Raw genomic sequence first — 24335 nt, forward strand, 5'->3', positions numbered from 1 at the left:
TCAATGTTATTACATCGGGTTCTTCATGGTGGCTGTGAATTTCAAATAGAAGAACACAGCATTCGTTTTTTCAATCATCAAAATTGCATTCTTTGGACTAAAATATGAAATGATATTTAGATGAATATTCAGATTATATCATATTTAGATGAAGAACCTGCTTTAGACAAGGCTACAAATCATTCTCCAAAGAAAGCATTGTTTTGGTCACATGGGTCTATAGCACGAGTAAGCAATATATTTATTCACATGGGCCATTTAATTAGCTAGAAACAACCAGTTGAGTAAAAGTGAATGAAAGTGCTACTGTTAAGAAATAGTGATGTCTATAAAGAGTAATCATTATTAATAAAAAACTGATACTTATTCTGACCTTTGCATTTCTCTATTGAAATATCATTACATGGAAGTATGTTGCCTCTCTAAACATCTATTATTTTAACAAAAGTATCTTCAAAACTCAGAAGTTCTGCTTCTGTATAACTGTTTAAACTGAATCACAAAGAGGTTCAAGCACTTGGAGAACAGAAAAATAATGTTAAAACACACTTACCGGGCTACGTCTCTGTGACCAGCAAAAAGGAAGAGAGAAGAGACACCTGGTCAGAAAGTGATAAATCAGTAATACAGACTTCGAGCAAAAACAACCGTTCCTAGATTTTTACCTTTATGATGTGCTTTAATAATGAGTTTTATTTAAATATTTCTAATTTTGAGGGAAGTCAGTGACAAAGTAAAAAAAAAAAAAAAAGATTAAATAAAGAATTCAATCTGTTTATTACAAAATACTGTTATACAGCCGGAGAAAATATTAAGCATATTAAGCACTTTTATAATACTTATAATATTTAATTATAATTATAATACAATATAATATTTATTGTCTTTTTTGAATCTTAAAAGTTCCAATTCAAAATTAAGCTTTTTTGCATTTGAAGGTCATGAAAGGATATTTTTCATGCAACTGTGAGGATAACATTCATATAACAATAAAGATCTTATCTTATATTAGTGCTTTTATAAATAACTTGGAAATACTCGGGTTCATAAGGCACTTTTCCAGTTTTCACAAACTCTTGAAAATAGTATTTTTGCATATATTGCTCACGTTGCACATGCAGTGCTGCTTGTCTCAGCACTGTTTATTCTTCAGAGGATCTAAAAGCATAGAAAGTATGTACTGCTCACGTGTCATTTCAAAGAGATCACTGTATGTTAAAAGAAAAAATAATGGTCATGATACTCCTGGACCAAATTCAGATATAATGCAAAAAAAAAAAAAAAAACACATTCACTCTAGCTGTGGACATCCATTCCTGCTCACTCCAATTTAACCTCATCTCTCTTTTTTCCTTCATAGCTGGATTAAGTCCAAGAACGAGGGCCATGAGTTCAGTCTGGCTCGATAGTTCTGAGTGATTAGGCTGATGTACCAGTGGCAAAGTCTAAGCCTATAGACTGTAAGCAATGGTCACCACCAATCGAAGCCAAGAGTAGACAAACAGAAAAACTGGCACGCAACCAAACACTTTAATGTAAGAGTTAGGCTGATGACTAAGGCTGCCCACTCATTCAAATAATAAACAGTTTTTTTGAAGTGAAACATGCATAAACACCAGATGCAAAAGAACAAGATCAAAATTAATTGTTCATCTAAATAAAAAAAAAAAACTAATGTTCAAGCACATGTGCAAATTTTAATATATTGTACAATGCTGGGTAGTAATTATTGCAATCTGGATTTCATAATCAGATTCCAGGAATAAAGTACTTGTAATTAGATTATATTACATGTTAAAATACTCATAATCCGATTGCAGTTACTTTATTAATTATTACATGATTGCGTTATTCAAACAACAGCAGTACATCTCATAATTTTTAAAGCTAATTCTAATTTATAATACTTTTTAAAAATAGATTAAGAAATTCATCTAGTATGTTTTAAAAATGAATTTTAATGTATTTAATTATATATTTTTTAAACATTGTATTAATAACTTACAAACTCCCTGCAGTTCCTTCACAAATCCTGGTTTGGAAAACCATAAAATCTCTTTCTATTATGATTTTTTATATCAATATCTATTCAAATCAACAAGATAAACATGTTAAGTTTTCAAAAGTCATCTAAAAGTAATTCTAAAAGTAAAAGTAAAAACTAGTCAAATTATATTACTTAATTCTCAGTCTCGCTGTGAAACTCCAAAAATATTTTTTATCCTATCCATGCAGAAACAGTAGTTCCTACATATACGTATCTACAGTATGGAGCCATTTTAGTCTCAGTATTAATTTACGCAAAAGACATGATGCACACATGTGTAACCAAATTCACATGCATGGAACCTAATTCACACAAAAACCAATCTAAGTGCACAAAATAAAGATATATAATACACATAAATTATGTTTCACAAATGCAAAACACAATTCACAGATGTGCACAAAGAGCTTTGAATGTTTTTGAAAGCTATGAAAATTTTCATCATGGATTGCGAATGTGCAAATCATATTTTTGAGACTTTCCTGGCAGCGAACTCTTCCCACGAGGGTCAATCGTACTCTTTGATTTGAGCCTGTGAATTGACTAATCATAAACCGCTGTGGGCGTATGAGGCGTGTGCCCTTGGTGTGCCTACCTGGATGTTGCATTATCAGTGTGAGACCACAGTTCAAGTCACAGTTCAGTAGAGGTATGTGCAGTTGATCACTTCATTTTAGTTAACTAGCCTAGTTAAGGTGAATTGTTTTATTTTTAAACACTGAATTAAGTTTCGCGCATTTGAATTTGGTTACACATCATGTCTTTTGTGTGAATTATTATTGAGACTAAAATGGCTCCAGAGTCTATTGTCTGTTTCAGCACCCACCAGTTTATCCCTAAAAACCCAAACTGACCTAAGATCAGTTCTTAGTGGCTTATTAATCAACAGAGCATGCAACCTTCACCATGCCAAATGAGAAACGTTAGAAGATGTCAATGCAAAAGAGTAAGACGAAGTATAAACAGCTTACCGGACTATTCCTCTATACCAGCCAGTAGATAGAAACAGAGAGACAGGTAGAGAGACAGAAGAGTAAGCATGATCTACATTAGTATAGTGCTGGTAAGCATGCTCAAACATATTACAGAGGAATTTGAGAGGAATGAAATGGCAGAAATGTCTACACACAGATCACAGTATGATGCAACACTGTGCAAATCCATTTTGGCAATTTATTTGGTGTCAGCCACAGATATTGCCTCCAGCACACAATATATCTCAGTTAATAAGCAGATCACTGAAATGTGGCACATTTACAAAAACCACATTTAAGAAATATTTCAGCCAAAAAAATAATTTTGATATGTTTTTCCAAACCCATATGACTTTAATGTTTCTGCTGAGCACATTGAAGGATATAAAGATATTGAAGGTCTCTAAGAATTATTGTATGTTTTTGAACGATGTCTCTTATGCTCATTAAGACATTTATTTAATCTAATATACAGAACTATTATAACAATATAAAAATACAGCAATATTGTGAAATATCATTATAATTTAAAACAACTATTTTCTATTTTAATATATTTTAAGTTGTAATTTATTCTGGTGCTTGCAAAGCAAAATGTTAACCAGCTATTATCCCAGTCTTCAATGATCCTTAAAAAAAAAAAAAAAAACTATAATAATAATAATGCTGATTTTGTGTTCAAAAAATATTTATTTTGTTACAAATGCTGAAAATAGTTTTGTTGCTTAATATTTCAGTTGAAATCGTAAAACATTTTTCTGAATTCTTTAAAGAACAGCATTTTTTGAAATAGAAATCTTTTGTAACATTATAAATGCCTTCACTGTCTCTTCTGATCAATTTAATGAATTCTTGTTAAGTTAAAGTATTCATTTCCCTATGTAAATACATAAAATACTCACCCCAAACTTTTTAATTGAAGTACAGAGTGGTGCATAAAAGTGAACTGAATGACACTAATGGCTCTTTAATTGTTTTCCCCTCATACAAAATGAATGCATGGCTTGGGAAAACGTATAATGTAGCATATTTATTCCATGGGAATAAATAAATTCGAATTACCAACTTTTTTTTAGATAGAGTGAGCTCAAAAAACTATTTAAAAACACCATAAAGTCATATGGATTTAAATAGAGGGTTTGGAACAAGATAAGGCTGAACAAATGACAAATCTTTGTTAGTTTGGGTAAACTCTTTGTTTTAAAAATCTCTCCAGTTTGCTATGCATCTAAATTCTGTCACACAGCTTGGAATTAAGACTGTCGAATGATCAAACATGTTCTGATAACATAGTGTTTCCCATGTGTTGCTTTATTAACTCTTGTTGGATGACTGCCCATGTACAAGAGGCTTAATAAAGAAGCAAACCTTATCAATAAAACATGAACACCAGCTGGAACCCAGCACCTGGCCGAGAGGTGTGCTATATAAAGAAACCCCATGCCTTTGTGTAATGTTTTCGCGCGACTATAACTCAACTGTTACAGTTATCTCTCACAGTGTTCTGGATGGCTGACTGGATGCAATATCTCTTCTCTGACTACACAGGTGATACTGTAGAGAATACAACAAGGCGAGTATTCTACTGGCGAGTATTCATGGCTAATCCAACACCATCGTTACACACATACGCACAGGTTGCCATGGCACAGGATGGGCATGTGACTGATTTTTAATTCATGAGTAAGGAATGCCAGGCTTTCCAATATACTGGACAAAGAGGATTTCAGCCATAATAAGTCCTTAAAACACGTAATTTTTCCAACGTTAAAATACAAAGAAATTACAAGCAAGACATTTGGATGAATTCCCTAAATAAATGAATCATTAGTTACACATATTTAATGCAAATGTTCGGATATAATACAAGTAAACAATTGTATGCAAAATAATATGCATTAAAAAGCATTTGTAATTCATTTATTTACATTTCCTGAATATACAGTCCTCTCCATTTATTTGAAAGGAATTAATACTAAGCGAGGATGCACTAAATTGATGCCATTTTTATTAATTTTTTTTGTATTCAAGGTATCCTGAAAAAAAAAAAAATACTCTTTCTATAAAAATATAAAGAAAGCGCAACTGAAAACATTTAACCCAAACTTTAAACAGTAGTGTACCAGATGCTTATCATAAATATCATTTACATGGAATGCAATGCATGGAAACTAAACAACTTTATCTTTGCGGTGCTTTCAAAGCTCTATTTGCTTGAGCATCCTGTTCAGTCCAATTAGTGACTTCCTTCAGCTCAAAGATACAGTTCCTGACATAACACAACACTGCAACATAAAAATTAAAAAGAATAACGATCCACTATGGGAACATCAGATCATAACTGTCACTTTTTCATGGATTTAAAAAGCCAGGACAGGTACTATTTTATACTACACAATCCACAACGTGCACAATACAATCAGTAAGCAATCAGTTCATAAAGCTAGCTACAGCTAGAGAAACTACACTGCTTTAGAAGTATAGTACATGTGCTCAAATGTTAAGTGGTCTACCATTCATTGAGCATACTGTAAGAGCAATTCATTAATGTGCATATTCAAATTTAACTTTGGGAATAAGAGCTAATGAAAACCCCAGAAAAGATAATTACTTTGTGACAGCTAAAGACCAATCTGAGTGCCAATTCAGTTTTAAAAACAAGGCAGAACAAGAAACACCCCAGTAGGTGGTCCTGAGTTGTAGATCAGCGTAAGATTGATTGAAAGCACATTGCCGGAATTATATGTATCTGCATGGATGAATAATTTAGCCTGAAAGTTCATCATGCCTGCTCCGTCTGTAGACCTTGCGCACCATGCAGTGGAGTCATTGTTCCTAGTTTCCAAGCTGAATTATTGAGAGAGAACAGAGTGACACTTCAGTGCGAGACTCCACCTGAAACTCCTACTCACTCTGACTTCAGATAACAACAGTGAGTCAGATAAGACTCATCTATGCCATATCTCATCTGAACGACCTCCGTCAGATGAACTTGAGATGACTTCGATGGGAAAAAGTTTTGAAAAGTCTGTACTAAAGTACAGATAATCTTTCTGGAATCTTTTTTAACCGCAAACACCATATGAACCAGATGTTCTCGTGATATTCTCTGTTGTGAGTTAACGAAAATTAAAATTATATCTGATGGATGCTTGGGAAAATTTGTATCCTCTGTCATCTGTATTGTATCTGTACAGTGAAACTGTCAATATTATTGCAACTTAAATAGCTGTTTTCTATTTTAATATATTTTGAATTAATAAAAGTAGTTTATTCTTGTGATGGCACACCTGAAATCTTTCTCATGCATATTTGGTGCTCAAGAAACATTTCATATCTTAGCTTAGAATTTTGTGGATTCCTCGATTAATAGAAATCTCAAAACAACAGCATTTATTTAAATTCCAAAATCTTGTGTGATATTGAAAATGACTTTACTGCCACTTTTGGCCAAATGTAATGCATCCTTGTTGAATAAAAGAAAAATGTAATTTAAATGTAATATTGTTTTGTTAAAAGAGTCTGTTCTGAGCCAGTGGAGAATGAATAGATGTGCTGCCCACACAGACATATTCATCTCCTAAATGCTGCATATAAAAGCCACACAAACATAGACTTTCTTGTTCAAGCTACATACTAAAATAAATATTTAAAAAAGAGGTTTTATTAACAGGATGCAGCTATGTTGACTGTTGAAATTCAAAAATGGCAGGTAGGCGTTTTCAGACTATTAAAATGGCAGGCAGCTCCATCTGAATTGCTCACGCAGCTCTCTCTAGAAACAGCCTCCACAGTGTGATAGCCTCATGTTAACAACACACTGCTAACAACACTCCGCATAAAACCAGCCATTTGTACTGTAAGCCAAGCCTGGCTTGTGGCTTTTGTCATCATGTGATTATGAATTGAATTGACAAGGTTAATAGAGAACCTAAAGCACTTCCTCCATATCATAAGCTTCCTTATACAGAGCAAATAAAATCTGCAACAGTGCAACAGGATGTTTCCTCTCCTTACTGTAGAAACACTAAGTACTCTTAAATTGGCTCTCAAACATGCGATGTGAGTAACAGTCAATATGAATCAGAAAAGGCAGGTGTGAGCTTGACCAAATCGGCTTATTCAGAACAATATGACAGCAAAAGATTTAAAGTATACATTTACTGTATGAAATATTTTACAGTGGAATACTATACATCTACATTTAATGTACAAGCCTCACTCTACCATGGTATTTTCACAGTATCTTTTCATAAGGGAAGTCAAAATAAGAACAAAATACAAAACCTTTAACACAAAACATAACAGAGACAACTGTCAAGTGATATTAAAGTACGAAAAGTGACAAGAAACAGTATCATAAGCTTGGGATGCATGGGTAACATTGGCTGGACTCACCAGAGGCGAGGGAGACAGAGCTATGTTGCCTATGGAGGCTTTTAATTCATCTACCGAGGGAGCTGCAATGTTAGCGTCAGCTGGCAGCGGTCTGATTTTGATCTTAAACTTTTTGCGGTGGTCCTCCTCTTCTTCAGACTCACTAGAGGAGAAGAAGTGAGACTTTTCTTTGGGGGCTGGTGGAGAGATGTTAAGGGACCAGTTGTAAATTGCCATGATTACAACGCAAACTGAATTTTACAGAACTCAATGTAAGAAGAAAAAAGCTGGATAAAGTTTGAAAAGCTGCAGTAGGTAAATAAAAAGCTAAAACATTAGAAAAGCACTGAACAGATGGTATGTCTATACATCACAGCTTTATTTTTATTCACGAAAAAATCTTATTTAAAAAAAAAAAAAATATAAGATAAAAAAAATGTAATAACACTAATTTATGGAAAAATTAAAGGATATCTCCCTCTTCCTCATCTGGCCTGATGCTATATCCTTCTTCATCTACCTCGGGTGTGTTCTGCAAAAGAAAAAGTCAGTATTTATTACAGATGCAGTGGTATTTTTGGATAGTTTAAATTAAATAGCCATTAACTGTCATGCTTTGGGGAGTATCATAAAGCTATTAAAAAACATGTACTTACATATCTCTCCCAATCAATCTCCCCATAGAAGCCATTTGGAGCCCCGTTGGTCTTTTTCTGTGACTGAGTAAATCAAAACATAACTTCAGTAACATCACATCGATTCACTGAATTCTAGATTAGATGAGTTTGGCCTATTTAGGGGTGCTACTGGGGGAATCTACAGGTGCTTATTGAGTATTCAGTTGTAGCATTAAGACTTCAAGCTATAGAACTATGCTGTCTCTATGTTTTCAGTACCAATTCAGTCTCTTGGGGCTCCTGTTCCATGGACATCCATCATACAGAAAATAAAGACATCATTTGAATTATTACACTTTTTTTTTTACCATGTCAGACTATTTATATTTCTAATTAGGCTTCACATAAAAAAAATTACACTTATTACAATGCCCTGCATTAAAGGTTTGATTGATTTGTGAAATAGGCCTAAACTATGCCTTTAATGCATTTGTCAAAATAACAAAAGCAGTAAAAAGAAAAAGAAAGTTTTGACAATGGCAAAAATAATTATTCATTGCATATAATTTAACTTACAATATACAAAATAAAATATAGAAATAGGAATGTCAATCTTTTAAAATTCTTAATGACATTAACAGCATTGTAGGTAAATATTTCACTTATAGATTTTTGATTGCATTTGTGCATTTGACCATACAAAGAATACAAAAAAACATTTGTTGAATCTCATCTGGGCTTATTTTATAGATAAATTACCCATTAAAATGTCTATACTGATCATTGCAAAAAGGTGATAAATGATAAATGCATGGTATGCTAGGGTCTTTTGTGTGTTCACATGTTTGTGTTGGCTCCAATTAGCTCAGAATATATCAATAAATAATTTCTGAAAAAATCAATAAGAACAGAGTGAATTGCATACACACATTAACATTTTTAAACATTTGATTAATTGCATATGTTAATAATCAACTTTGGCAGCCCTAATTAAAAACAAACAAAACAAATTCTAAAATAGTCAATCTGGCTCTTGAAATTATTCTGTAAGTTAAGAGGCACTTACTCCACCATCTCTGTCTGGTGACCCCCTAAAAACAGGGAAAACAGAAGAAAGAGACAAAGAGAGAGAGAGAGGTCTTTAATACCCACTTAACATACAAGCTTCTCTTTTTTTTCTCAACTCAAGCACAGAAGCAATTAGCCAGGCTTCGCTGTGAGGCCCAGAAACACCTGTGCGTTGGGTCCCAAACAGACACACGCTCTCAAAAGAGGCATCATCTAAAGCACTCTCAAGCAAGAGACAGGGATTCATAGTGTGCAAGCAGCAAATGCTCCATTATGTTAATGGTTTCGTGAGAGAGCTCCATTAGCCTGCCTTAGGAAGCACTATTATTATAACAAGTTCATTAATCCTGTAAGGTCTGACTTATGAGATAATAGTCAAACAAATCAAATTGTGTGGAATGGAAAAGTTTATTGAATCTTTAGACAAAATTTTATTCAGAGGCCCATATTAAGCTAAATATCTAATTCAGTTCAGTTACTGATATTTATATGGCCATAAAGTAAATTATAATTCTTACAGTTTATAATCTCAATTAATTCTTTAATAAAAAATACTGGCATAAATTACATATACATATCAGTGGTTACTCTATATCTCCCAATTATAGGTCTTAGTAAGATTCTATTTAAAAGCTCTGTATTTTTAATGTGGAGGACAAAAAAATATGTATTGAAACAAGACACAATTACTATTACCTGAAGGGGGACGATTTTACTTGCTAAAAAGTATCAACCATCAAAAAGCATAAGACTGTGTAAAACCGTTTTTTAAGTAAGATTTTGATCGTCACAAATGTTTATTATATCAAGTTCATACAGCAGGCTGTATAGGTTTTGAATTCTGGTATATAAATTTGTGAAACTTACGTAGAGTCAGTGTCCTTTTCTTTCTTCCGTATCCCGAAGGCCTTCCTGGTGCGTTTTTTCAATCCTGTGGTGTGGGGAGATATTGTTAGTTGTCTGATTTGATATGGCTCAAAAACACACAGTTAAGCCACAGACACATGGCATCTGCTAAGTTTACAAATGTGCTTTAACTGTGGATGTGTGTACCTGTGTGTTTGAGTGTTTATAAAGAGAAAATGTTGAAACGGCTCATGTCCAAAGTCCTTTGACATTTCAGATCAAAGAATGAACTGAATCCATTATTGGATCACAGTGCTGACTGCTGATACAAAATTGATTTCAGCATCACCAACAAGAATCAATTTGGATTAAACACATTTATCAAGATAGACAGACACACAGACAGACACAGACACACACACATATATATATATATAGACAGACATACAGACAGACAGACAGTCAAATAGATAGACAGATAGATAGACATAGACAGACAGACAGACAGATAGATAGATAGATAGATAGATAGATAGATAGATAGATAGATAGATAGATAGATAGATAGAGAGAAAACAAAGCCTTGCAAGGTAACAAAATATAAAATAAAAAGAATGACAGACATTTAGGTCAAAGTGGGTAAAGATAAAAATCTTTGTCATTATTTTATCTGTTAAAAACAAAAATGCACGTTAAAAATACACATGATATTCAAATTAAACAAATATTTTTCATTAAACAAATATTGTTACATTTTTCAGGAATAGTACGTCTATTTAGCGGTAAAATTCAGGAAATTGAATGAACAAATATAAAAATTATTATTCTTATTAAAGCAACTGCATTAGATTTCTACAGTCAAAAGCAGTGAGGGATTTCCCTCTTTGTGTTTTGTTAACATTAAAGGGATAGGTCACTTAAAAAAAAAAAAACATTTTGTCATTGTTTTAAACCTGAATGAGTGTATTTCTTCTTTTGAGAGAAAAAAAAAAGGTCATTTTAAAGAATTTGGTAACCAAACCGTTGCTGGTTCCCACTGACTTCCATAGTATTTTATTTCCTACTATCAAAGTCAATGGGGACCAGCAAATTCTTAAAAAATATCTTCTTTTGTGTTCAGCACAAGAAAAGAAAATTTATACAGGTTTGGGACAACATGAGAGTGAGTCAACAATGAAAGAATTGTAATTTTTGGGTGAACAATCCCTTTAATGGCAAACGGCAGCATATTAGTATAATTTGACTGCTGTCACTTCAGATCATATATGCATACTGTATAACATACAGGGACGCATTGGTTTTCCTCTCAACTCTTTACTTTCACTTTAGTCATAACCAGCAGTGTTTTAATGTAAACCTTGTGTGTTTTTGACAGTAATTGTGCAATCAAACGGAAAGATAACTTAGTCCAGTATTCAGCTGCTGTTTGACAGGCTTTTTAGTGTGCCCACATTTCAGGTGTACATGCTCAGAAAAAGCACAGAACAATGTGTGAATTAAGTGTTTAACCGCCAAGGCTTTAAAGCACATGCAAATAATTAAATTTTGTGATTGCGAACAAGTGCAGTTTCCTGTGAGTTAACATTTGATTTGCATGTACTGTATACCGTGTTGTACAGTATATTGAGACAGAGGCGTCAGAACTGCAACTGATAGAATACTATGATATTTCTATAAAAGCAGATTGTGGAGGCATTTTATTCTTCCATGATCATTAATGGTGATATCACACACTCCTACACTGGAGTAAAAATTAATCGTGGTCCCCATATAATTTAAATAGTCAAAACATCAATATCAACAAACTCAATTTACAATAAATACTCATATAGTTATTTGGATATAAGGACATGATTGTGCAGCTATGTGGACTGCGTGGCTTTGAGTCAGGTATCGATCCAGTCAAGCCTCTGCAGCGAGAGAGAGCTCGAATATGGCGGATGGCATTATTGATCTTTACTAAATATTTCCTGACACGTCCACAGGCTCAAACGCTGCTGTCTGGTCTGGCTGAGAGCGAGAAGAGAGAGAGTCTATTAGAGAAAATTTCCAGACATTGCCTTAACGCGTCTACTTTTTCTTTGCCTTACATGTTCCACTGTTCTTGACACATTTCTTCTAAGCAGACATTGTTTTGTCTAATTAAAAAGCATGTCAATACTTCATTTCTAAATTCAAATCTCCAGGGGTAAAAGTGTTAGAGATTGATGTGAAAACAGAAGCTGACAGCTTTATTCACCTGACTGTTGAATGAGCTTTTAAAGACAGACTTTTTATCCATTTAGGCAAGACTCCTTTTAATTGTGCCACAACTGCTATCCACTATTATGTTTGTGTCTTGTGTTTGTAATTTCAATACATTATTCTTCTAAAGATTTATGTGCTAGAATTAGGGATGTTCATTTTGGTACATTTTCTTAACCGACAACCGACGATCATTAACCGATTATTAACTGTTAACCGACAAAATTATTTAAAATTATAATTGAATTAAATTAGAAAGGATAAGTGTTTGTGATCCATTAAAAATAACACAATTTGTTTCCCAGGGATTAATTTTACATGTGCAAAAAGCAGCAAACAATAGAACATGGGGATACACATGGTCTTCATATCACATAACGCACCTGCAGCGCTTCTGTGAGCGGAGAAAAACTGAATAAAGCTAGGCTATATATAGTGGATAAATAGGCCTATATATTTTTACTTGAATAATAAATTACGAAAATGAACGAAAAACACAGAGTTTCGGTTCATTTTTGTGCTTTGCAAAAGGAAACAGACGGCAAAAAAACGGCATTCTATTTTTCTTTAGGCTTATTTTAAACGGACAAAGATTTGTTTTTATTGTGAATGTAAACCGTTTACAATTCCGATTATCTTTATGACTAAAAGGAGAAGTTGCTCCCACTTTTTTTTTAACGTGCAGCGTAGCCTATTTTAACAATGCAGTATACCTTTTTAAATATCTTGATAAATTACTGAAAATAAATTAATAAATAAATGACTTTTTAAACTGTTTAACTGATTGTATTAATCATTCAAAATTCTTAACGGTAGGTTAATGGTTAACCGATTAGCATGAACATCCCTAGCTAGAATAAAAAGAAATTGCATTATAAATGCTTATATTAATGTTTATTTGGTCACCCTTTTTTTTGTTCCAATTCTCACTATTAGCAAACCATTACTTAGAACTTTTGCCTCAATAAACTACTAATTTGCTGCTTAATAATAATTAGTAGGTAGTTGTTAAGTTTAGGCATTTGGTAGGATTAGTGATGTAGAATATAGTCATGCAGAATACGTGCTTTATAATTACTAATAAAAAGCTAATATTTTATTAATAGGCATGCTAACAAGCAACTAGGTAATATTGAGAACTGGTCCCAATACTAAAGTGTTGCCCTTTATTTTATTATCTAAACAATAATTTTAATATAGATAAAATATTTATCATTATATTTCAGCATTTATAAACTATAATTTAAATAATTCAAAAATATGTTCTTTGCCCAAGGTTCCACTCAATAGAAATTATCAGCTAATGGTATTCTCTTTATACTGTTTGTATCTTGTTTACCTGAAAATGTATCGCTGTTAGTTGTCAACTCCTTTTTAAACAATTTATCCCTTGCAGAACAATTCTGATATGAATCAGTCTTAGACCTTTTTTATTTTTTTGCATTTAGCGTTATGATTGCATTAAGTGGACTATTTCATAATACAGATCTATTGAATGGTATATGGGTCTTTATAATGCTACAGAAACAATCAAGCAGTTTTGGATTTCAGGGTGGATACATTACTAATATGTTTATATTCAAGAAACTCTTGAAACAAATTTGATGCAATTAAGATTTTACTGAATTAGTAGTTAGTTTGTTTACACTATTTTAGACAGAAAATAACTATACAACAGGTGGAAATCAAGTCTCTTCAGCCTGGATGCAAGATTTCCTGACACATAAAAGGGACTAAATTTGATTTAAACAGATCCCACCCTTACAAAAGACTGTAGAGGTACCATAATACAATGGTGGCATGAAATGACAGCAACATGATACTTTCAGGTATGTCACTAAATGCTAAGCAGCTTATTGTACCATTGTACTTCACAAAACATACTAGTTTTTGGTATTTTGCTGTTAAAGTTAAAGAGTAGCTTTTAAAAAGCGCACTGCTGCGTCATCATTGGTACACATGGATTGAGCACTTTAAGACTTTAAATCTGAACCCTGACATCACAATTTCACCTATGTCCATATACTGGCAAACACAAAAGCAACAACAGTATATCAGTAGAGTTTGGATGCATTTGAACAAGCTGCTAAACCAGATTACATTCTCTGCAAACACAAACCCCAGCGTGGTCACGCTTTCCATATAAGCTAAGCCCCATGAGATGGTTTAAGTCCATTTTTTTGACAAGAGGGATTTCTAAACACAGCATAACACTAATTAATGGCTATGAAAATAATAGTCTGCATATGTAAGCATCATGACAGAAGTGGTAACGTGATTACCAGTAGCTACTTTAACTCATGGAGTGAAGGCCAAAGAAAATGACAGCGCTAACCATCCAGGGACACCACTTAAGCAAACAGGAAAAGAGAAGATGATATGTGAAAGTAAAGATATATAGTATTTACGGCTTTAGAGACTGCAGAGGAAAACAGCAGTGGTTACAAGCAACAAAGATTAATTGTCAGAGAAAATGTTGGCGAGACTGTAGGTGCCACAGAGCATGCAATCATCTGTGACATCAGGCCACCTCATGTTTCAAAAAGATTAGTATTCTTCTTTTGGCTATTATAGCCAAGAAAGTTTCTCAAGAGCTGTAAATGCCAATATTTATTTATTCATTGATTATTATCAATGTTGTTTCAGATGCTTAATTTTTTTGTGTAATCCCTGATTAACTACTATTCAAAAGTTAGACAGAATATAGAAATGAACACTGATTCAGGATACATTAATTTACATACATACAATACATTAATTTAAAAGTTAAGACTAGGGGTGTGACGGTTAGTATAAAACCGTGAGGTCGGCGGTTATAGTTGAACACTGTCATTAGAACTCTATAACCGCCAAAACAGTGTCATTAAAATATTTTTTACAAACATTTTTTATCAAAAATTATTTTCATTTTTTAGATAGGATCATAAGATGCGCAATATATCGGGAGACATGGTTTTTACCACTTAATGAAGTTTTGTAAATCGTCAGACATGATATTTACCACTTCATTAAATTTTGCTTTGTAGAAAACCTTTCTTAAAAACGAATTTCGTTTTGTACAAATTTTATCTTAATTTTAATAAATGTTTCATCAACCAATTGCATGTATTTTAATAAATAAAAAGCAAATATAGCAGACAATGATAACAGTGACATGGAAGCACCAGAGCGCCGCGTTCACTTGCACTGCACTGGGAACTAGAGCGCATCTCATCGTAAATGAAACTCAGCGTAGGCCTATGCCTCACACATTAGCATTGCATGGCTTTTTTTTTTGAGGCTCGCATCAGCAAAGCATTGCATCGTCCATAGACCGCAAAACAATCAGCGGATGGCGGGCGGGTGCGGCTTTGAAATTTGCTCAAAAAACTTTGGCGCGGATGATGAGTTTTGTGACAGATCTCCTTAATAAACGGAGGTCTGAAATCTCTGCCCCTTTACCGATCAGAGCGCGCGCTGACACGGAGTTAACCTGCTATCTCCAAGAACAACCAATTGACTCTACGGTAGATCCACTAGCATGGGGGCGAAACAATGCTAGTATATATATGTATATGTATATGTATATGTATATGTATATGTATATATATATATATATATATATATATATATATATATATATATATATATATATATATATATTAGTATAAAGTGAACTCTGCAGTCTGTGCTTCTGAAGAAAAGAACATTCTGCTGCAAAGCAAAAACCTTGTGCAGTAATTTTACATGACAGATCTCACTAATGATGACAATCGGCATCACCATATAACAAATAACAACTGACGACTGATTCAATAACAACATTAACTCAGCAAACAGCAAAACAATGTAAAATAATAATTTAGTCGAGCTTCAAAGCTAGCGTTGGCCTCACAAAGCATCAGCATCCTCTATATGAAACAGAGCGGCAAATAGAGACAGATAAAACAGAAGAAAAGGAATAAGCATTCAGCATACATTAGGATGAGGGTGGTGGGAGGGTGTTCATCATGGTCATTTCATGACATGATCATAAATACATAGTATTATCATGGTACCTCAACAGTACAAAATAACATGGTATTATAATACTACTTTTTAATAAGTGAGAGCACTTATTCATTAACAAATGGACCATTGAGCTTGTCGGGTGTTTGCACATACTTTACAGCTTAAGAATTAAGAATAAACTTCTATTAACTTCATTTATCACACCAGAATAATAATACAAATAAAAATAAATACAGAAACAAGGTAAAAAAATAATTTTAAGCACCAATATACAATGTACTTCAGTTCCACTTCAGAAATTTGCACTCAACATACTGTAAAATTGCACAAATTAACAGAAAGCCAAGGGCTCTTATTGTCTATTCTGTCATTTCACCTAAAATGTCCTCTACTGTAGCTTTGAGAACAAATTGTAAACCAAAAGCCTATTCCCTTCATTGGGTCCAGGTGGCTTCACCGTACGCCATGTACTCAAAAGACCAACACACACACTCACAAACTCTCATCCACACAGAAGCAGATAAATGACTGCACATACTCAAAAGACACACTCGGCTTGAAATCCCAACCCCCCCCCCCAGAGGAAAACGTCCACCACAGAGGAAACTGGGTCAGGGGAAGAATGGCATGTGCTCATCACTAAGACAAAGACAAAGTAAACGATCAGACAAAGTCTGTTTTGGAAAAAAAAAAAAGGTATTTTGGAAAACCCAGAAAGATTATACTAAGGGAACATGATCCAGTTGTGACACTGAGAAAATCACCCAACATGAAAATTCTGTCATCATTTATTTACCCTCATATCATTCCAAACCCGAATGTCCTTCTGTAGAACAAAATGGAGATGTTTAGGAGAATGTTTATGCTGCTCTCTATTATAAAACCACAAAAGCATCATAAAATATGACTAGAACATATGACTTGTGTGTTATATTTCACTTCTTCTGATGTCATATGAAAACTTAAAAAGTTCACTTTAATTGTGCAGAACAGAGCAGACTGGGCATTCTACCAAATAACTCATTTTGCATTTAACAGAAGAAATACAACAAACCCTTTTTTACATTTCCAGGTTTCTCAGAAGCGCAAGTTATAATAGCAAGGCAAACTTCTTGTAAAGGAAACTACAATTTGGAAAATACAATTTTCTAAAAAATATATAATTTATAAATCATTTTACATTCATTTGATCTAGGAGCAAAAAATTAAATCTACAATTCTATGACTTCTCAAAAGAGGCTTGATTATGATAGTAATTTTTTTTGATTATGGTAAGCAGAAAATAAAAATATTTAAATTTTGTCTTCACTCCTTTAACTGTATTATTAGAAACACTCACATATTGCAGCACCTTTAACTAGTTTTCAAAAAATTCAATGCTAAGGTAATATATCACAAAGAGTCTTATACATGTAGATTACATAAAAAAAATTATAATATAACATGTTTGCTAGATCTACCATGTTAATAGCTATGAAAATGCATCATCGCAGTCGGTGAAAAGGGTTCATACAATAAATGACACTGTGAAATTAATGAATTTGAATGATATTCTCTATTATAGAACAGTGAAACCACTGATGTCATCCAAGGATCAAGGGCAGAAAGACTATCTTCCCCTTCATTAAAATGTCTACAGCAGTCTCCAAACGGTTGTATTATCACAGCCCCTATCACAAACAAGAGCATTCCCATCATAAACATAACTCATAAACCATCTGCATCTTCAGAGGAAGGCCATTAAATGAGGCAAGGTCCAGATCCTACTGGTATTCAGCAGGGGATAAAGAGGAAATACAAGAGAAACTAAGATAAATCTGTCGGGTGGTTTAATTCAGAGGTAGCATGGCAGATTGATGTAGACAGGGATTATTGCTTAACAGTCAGTTCATCTGGAAAGAGTTGAGCCATCACACCCACAGAAGAGATCAGAGAGTGCAAGAAATAATCTTAAACTCTCTCTGTAATGATCCGCACAGCTACAATGATCCCAACGTGATCTCCTTCATCACACAGCGCTGATCTTAATCTGAGAATATTCATTAGCAAGTCTGAAGACAGATGGCTAAATGTATAAACAGATCAGCTAGATAATTTTACTCATCAAGGCACGTTTTATTTGCATTTATTCTAAACCAAAAACACCTTGGAACACCTTTTGATTACTTCAACGAAAATATCTGAAAGCATAAAGAATTGGAAGAAAGCTAAATATTTTGCTGCCTGATATTACTAATAGCTCATAGCAACATGTACTTTGCCAGCATAGAGAAAACTATTACCCAGCGGCTCTTATTAAGCTGTTGAAGATGGAGTAAATGGGCTTGCCAAGTCTGCCTCTGGACTCATTGCCATAACATGCATTATGCATTTTTCCACTAACAAACATAGATACGTGATTGATGAGACTGTGTTCATTTCTTTGTTATATTTCTTTGTTTCTTTGTTCTTTTATACAATTCAATAGACTTTTCTGTCACTTTTGATGAATTTAACACATCTTTGCTAAATAAAAAAAAAAAAATGTACTTAGACCACCCTTTTGAACTGTTTAAAAATAAATAAATACATACATAAATCTCAGGACATAACTAAAACAATCACTAGAAATGCCCGTTCATTTACACATGCCAATGATTCGGCAAACTGAATGTTAGCTTCAGTCGGTGTCACTCATGCAACCACATACTTAGCCATGTCATAACTTAAACACGGTGCTGAATAATTTAAACATCATTTTAAAATTACTATTTCAACAATTAAAACGAAGCAGAAGTATAGGGCAAACAAGACTGAGATTTCCCTGGAGAAGGTCAAGGAAGCACTCAACATTTTAGATCTCACGCGATCTGAATACCTCTTCACTTTCTTTATGAATAGTTTTACTGGGATGCTGGAATGATAATGTTTTAGCCGGGTTCCTTCACTTGCTGTCAAGCACAATCCCCAGTCACGTTGCATGGATGCACTATGACTAACAAACATCTAAACCTTGCCAACTCATTTAGTAAAAAGGACAGTGGAGGCCGTTTTTCCATTGTTATGGAAATACATCAACAGTCACGCAGAATAATTTAGTGTTTACTAAATGAACGGTAAACACTCGCTGCACCTGCGCATGTAAAATAACCTCCACAATGGCTCTGAAGATTTGTTCCTACAAAAGAGGATCATGACATCTCACTTGCATGATTATTTTGTGATTTAAAGTGGATTAATGTCAATTCTACAGCAGAGATTAGATCTATTAAAAAGAAAAGTCTTGTGACTTTAATTATAGTCTTACAGTGAAAATAGCTGTTAAATTTAATTCATGTTAACATTGCCAAACATCCTGTCTACTAACAAGCTTTCAGGATATCCTTCAAAGGGTGGTTGGCGGAAATAATACGGCTTTCTTCAATTTTACCAAGATATATAATAAAGTCAGTGACGTTTAACACCTATCTGCCTTATTTCATATATCCCTGAACAGCATCCATAAATGTCAGGTTTACTTGCCTACTAGAAGAAAATTTCATTTATTAAAAATGGACTTAAGATCAACCGTGAATTCATTTTAGACTCCATAATAGTATACAGCCATATCTTTAGGAAGAGGAATTGCAAAAGTGCTATGACACAGTATCTTACGCTCTGGGCTGGTTACAGCTAGTTGCAGGATCTAGCTTTCAGTTATCTCCATTGTTTCCTTGAGCAACCTGCTCCAGTACAGGTGACTGTCCCAAAATTTAAAAAAAAAAAAAGCTGCAATGACCAATTTATGATTTCGAAGTCATAAGAATAGGTAAAAAATTCAGTCTAAGAGCTAATAAAGTGAAATGTAACAAGAATGACAAGAATTTAGGAATGGTTAGCTGATATTTCACAAATAGCTTGTAGCTGATTAACTCTGTAAATTACAAGTGGTACAAAGACACTGCAGTGCTCTGGAGCAATTGTGTTAAATCACACCAGATCTGGTGGAGGTCTGGGCTCTCTGTGTAAGACTAGAGAGGGGAACCACAGCTCTCGTGCCAACGTGTGTGACATGTGCCAAGTCCTTGAGCTGCCTGCCAGTGAAACAACTAGCCAAGTGGCTTTGTCCAAGTGTCTGAGCGCAATGAATGCTGATGGCAATCAATCGTAAGATTGGTTAAAAAAAAAAAAACTGTAGCAGGTGTTAATTGACAAAAGTTGTAAGTCACAGTGTTAGAGAGCAACTAAATGTAGCAATGCTACCAACTGAACTATATTATTTAGTAATACTTTTAGTAAATCTTTGTTGCAGTTATCTTTTTTTTTAGCAGTTTGTAGTGTAGATTTTTGAAAATAGTATAGCCTTTTAAGTGCAAAGCGATTTTTTCTAGCATGTAACAATGTAGCATTAACACTACATTTTTTATTTTTTACTTTTTAAAACGCACTCGAGGGTAGTTAGCATCATTATGTTAGCATTTTTCAGTGTAGCTAACTGTGTAGCTTGACCAGTAATGAAACTACTTCAAATTCTGATTAGCTTATAACTTGATGAGCTACAGACCTAATGTAGCTCCCTTAACGGTTGTCTATCAAAACCACACTTGGATTACTTGATCCTCCAGACCACAGGCTTTGTCTTCAGCCAAACACCATTTAAGATTCACTGCGTCAGCTTTGCTACATGGAAATCCTGTTTATTAAAGACAGTCTTCATATTGAATTAATTCAGTGCTGGCAGTGAATGAAGATTCTTTGTTGAGATGCAGATGGAGTGTCATGAGACAGAGAAGCAGATGGAGAGAGAGTCACAGCACAGGGAAGCTCACACACACTGAATATTAAAAGATCAGCTGCTTCGGCCTCAATGCAACACCAAAAAGCTCCAAAAATCCCAGTATCATTTACACATTTTCGTAAATTTTTTTATTTGCTAATCCTGTTTTGTACTGTATAATCCTATCAAATGTTGTTGACATGATACAAGAACAAGTGTAACACAATTACTTTGGAAAATGGCAATAAAAAAGGCCAATTTTATTCTGAGCAACATTTTATCTCTAAATTAGGAGTTTGAATCTCACAGTTACTTTCTTCTCGCAATTCTGTAAACTCAAAATTGTGAGATGTAAATTTAGAAATGTGCTTCCATAGTTAAATGCAACTAGAAAATGTGGATTTGAATTGTGAAAGCTTTTTCCTATCCCAGGAACTGGTTCTAAACATAAAAAAACCTTTCTCCTATAGTTTTCTATCTGTAAGCACTGTTCTCTTTTTCCCCTCATGACTTTCTCCATGGAAGTGGCTTTTTAAGGGGGGTCCATTGGTTTCTTACATTAACCTCTATCTTTAATCTTGACTTTGCACATGGGAGTTCCCTTCATCTGGATTTGAATGCGCCAGCGACTATGTTTGTGATGGGTTTGCAGAGAGATTTAGCCAGATTGCTCTTTTCCTCCACCACCCACACAGAGATAGTACAGGCAATTTTTTAAAATGACAGTTATAATCTCTAAACATCTTTATAACAACAACAACAACAGCTGCAGCAAATTGAAAATCTACTATTACTATACTGGGTCTTTGTCATTTTGCTTGCAATTAATCAGCAATCAAACTAAGGAGTGTTAAAGGGGCATAAACAAAGGTCTTTCACCTTGCCCAGATTAAAGTGGGATCAATAAAAGACAGTATATTTTAAACACATATTAACAGCTTTACAGTTTTACTTTACAGCTCCAATCCTACTCAGAAAAATACAACCTAAAAAAAAACTGGTCAGAAAAATAAAAGTACAAATTAGGGGTGACCCCGAATAGTCAATGAATCAATACTTTGATTCCAGGAGCCTGATTCGACTACCAACAGTTGAATATTCGCAGGATGTTATTGATTATGCCATTTCGAGCGCTCAAATGTCTGATTTCACATAGAACTACTGGTTGTATCCCAATAAGTTAATATACAGCCTATTATGATAAAGCTGTAAGAATCTGAAAAGAAAGAAGCGTCATTGCGTGAATAAATCCAACCACCCTTTAGATTTATGTTTCACTTTCCATAATCCATGACCAACAGAGAAGCTTCTTGCCGGCAAAGATTTAAAACTTTACCAAGACTCAAACTGACACAGACAGAGACTGAATTTCTTCGATCAGGTAGGGTTAAAGTCATTTCAGAACATTTCAGCCGGTGTATATATATCGTGGATATATTATTTACCTGATATAAGATGCATTTGGTTTGAGTGAAGCACTTCATTGTAGTACTACGGTGATATATCTTCAGCGTACAGCGCTAGCAGGTCAAACTACAATGCAGAATATTAATAACTATGACTGGGACTGTTATACACATACTATTATAATGAGAAGACCATTATACTAAAATGCTATGAATTTTTAGAGTTTAGCTGCAGTGTTTCTGCACATTGTTTCATGAAGAACGCGTCCACAAAAGGAGTTCGCATTCAGAGCCCGGCAGATATGTTCATGTGGATTCGGGCCCTTTTTGCAAAGAGCCTAAGCGTATTCTATATGAAATTATGAGTTGAATCCCACGGATTAAGAACTTGCTATCAAATGCGTCACTCTACTGGCCATCTTCAGCACGCGCAGCTCAAAACAGAAATGCAGAACATTAACTGCTAACGTTTTAGACTAACGTTATAATGAGAGCACTATTGTAATAAATAAATAAGCAGTGTGGTTTTTCAAAAGGGCTGATTTAGCCTTCAGGCCTCACCAGCTGATGCTCTTCATGTCCTCAGCACAAAACAAACTTAGTTTTGCACATTCTTGTCATTAGAATTGTAGAAACACATGTAATATAGACAAAACCTAAGCTTAACAGCATCAAAATCATACATATCTTTCGTTATTAAATTTTTTTTGCATTGTTTGACTTTTAGCCTATTAGTGTTAGCTTTGAGGTTACCTATTCTATACACAAATGTACTCCACGCACTGACAGAAATACTTTTTTAAAGAAATACAGTAAAGACCAAAAGTTTGGACACACCTTCTCATTCAAATAATTTTCTTTATTTTCATGACTATGAAAATTGTAGACTTACACTGAAGGCATCAAGGGCTATTTGACCAAGAAGAAGAGTGATGGGGTGCTGCACCAGATGACCTGGCCTCCACAGTCACCGGACCTGAATCCAATCGAGATGGTTTAGGGGTGAGCTGGACCGCAGACAGAAGGCAAAAGGGCCAAAAGGGCTAAGCATCTCTCGGGGAACTCCTTCAAGACTGTTGGAAGACCATTTCAGGTGACTACCTCTTGGGGAAATCGTGGCCTAATGGTTAGAGGGTTGGACTCCCAATCGAAGGATGTGGGTTCTAGTCTCGGGCCGGACGGAATTGTGGGTGGGGGGAGTGCATGTACAGTTCTCTCTCCACCTTCAATACCACGACTTAGGTGCCCTTGAGCAAGGCATCGAACCCCCAACTGCTCCCCGGGCGCTGCAGCATAAATGGCTGCCCACTGCTCCGGGTGTGTGCTCACAGTGTGTGTGTGTGTGTGTTCACTACTCTGTGTGTGTGCATTTCGGATGGGTTAAATGCAGAGCACAAATTCTGAGTATGGGTCACCATACTTGGCTGAATGTCACTTCACTCTCACTCACTCTTGAAGCTCATCAAGAGAATGCCAAGCAGTAATCAAAGCAAAAGGAAGCTACTTTGAAGAACCTAGAATATGACATATTTTCAGTTGTTTCACACTTTTTTGTTGTTATGTATATAATTCCATATATAATTCCACATGTGTTAATTCATAGTTTTGATGCCTTCAGTGTGAATCTACAATTTTCATAGTCATGAAAATAAAGAAAATTCTTTGAATGAGAAGTTGTGTCCAAACTTTTGGTCTGTACCGTACATTACTCTGATTTCTGGTCAATCAAATGCTGTACCACTGGCAACCAACTAGCAGTGACATTACGAAAGCCTAATGTCATATAATGCGGGTTGATCTAAACTGTACCACTAGTTTAACACATCTTTCAATTTGTGAGAGAATAATGCTATGAATTATAGTACATGAACTTAGCAGCACTCAGTGACTTCCCACAGTGTTTGGATGACTTGGGTTTTTCCATCTCTAATACTGTTTTCTCAGAGGGTCACACAAACTCCAGTTTCAACACACATTTCAAGGCAGCTGCACAATGCCTTCTGCTCAGATTCTGCTGATTCGTTCTCCTGC

General features: G+C 34.5%; 1 protein-coding gene across 2 annotated transcripts in view; it reads right to left on the bottom strand.

Moving 5' to 3' along the window:
• sgip1a (SH3GL interacting endocytic adaptor 1a) overlaps positions 1–24335 on the bottom strand; it is a 56729-nt gene that overhangs the window by 21722 nt on the left and 10672 nt on the right. For both annotated transcript variants that reach the window (XM_026264842.1, XM_026264844.1), the window contains exons 4-11: positions 9951–10014; positions 9082–9106; positions 8295–8315; positions 8055–8117; positions 7873–7930; positions 7420–7598; positions 3019–3030; positions 554–565 (exon numbers count right to left, since the gene is read on the bottom strand). In XM_026264842.1, the coding sequence (XP_026120627.1) occupies positions 554–565; positions 3019–3030; positions 7420–7598; positions 7873–7930; positions 8055–8117; positions 8295–8315; positions 9082–9106; positions 9951–10014 (434 nt within the window). The remainder of the gene's footprint in view (positions 1–553; positions 566–3018; positions 3031–7419; positions 7599–7872; positions 7931–8054; positions 8118–8294; positions 8316–9081; positions 9107–9950; positions 10015–24335) is intronic.

The sequence above is a fragment of the Carassius auratus genome, chromosome 6 (genome assembly GCF_003368295.1).
Source record: "Carassius auratus strain Wakin chromosome 6, ASM336829v1, whole genome shotgun sequence".
Taxonomy (NCBI): Eukaryota; Metazoa; Chordata; class Actinopteri; order Cypriniformes; family Cyprinidae; genus Carassius; species Carassius auratus.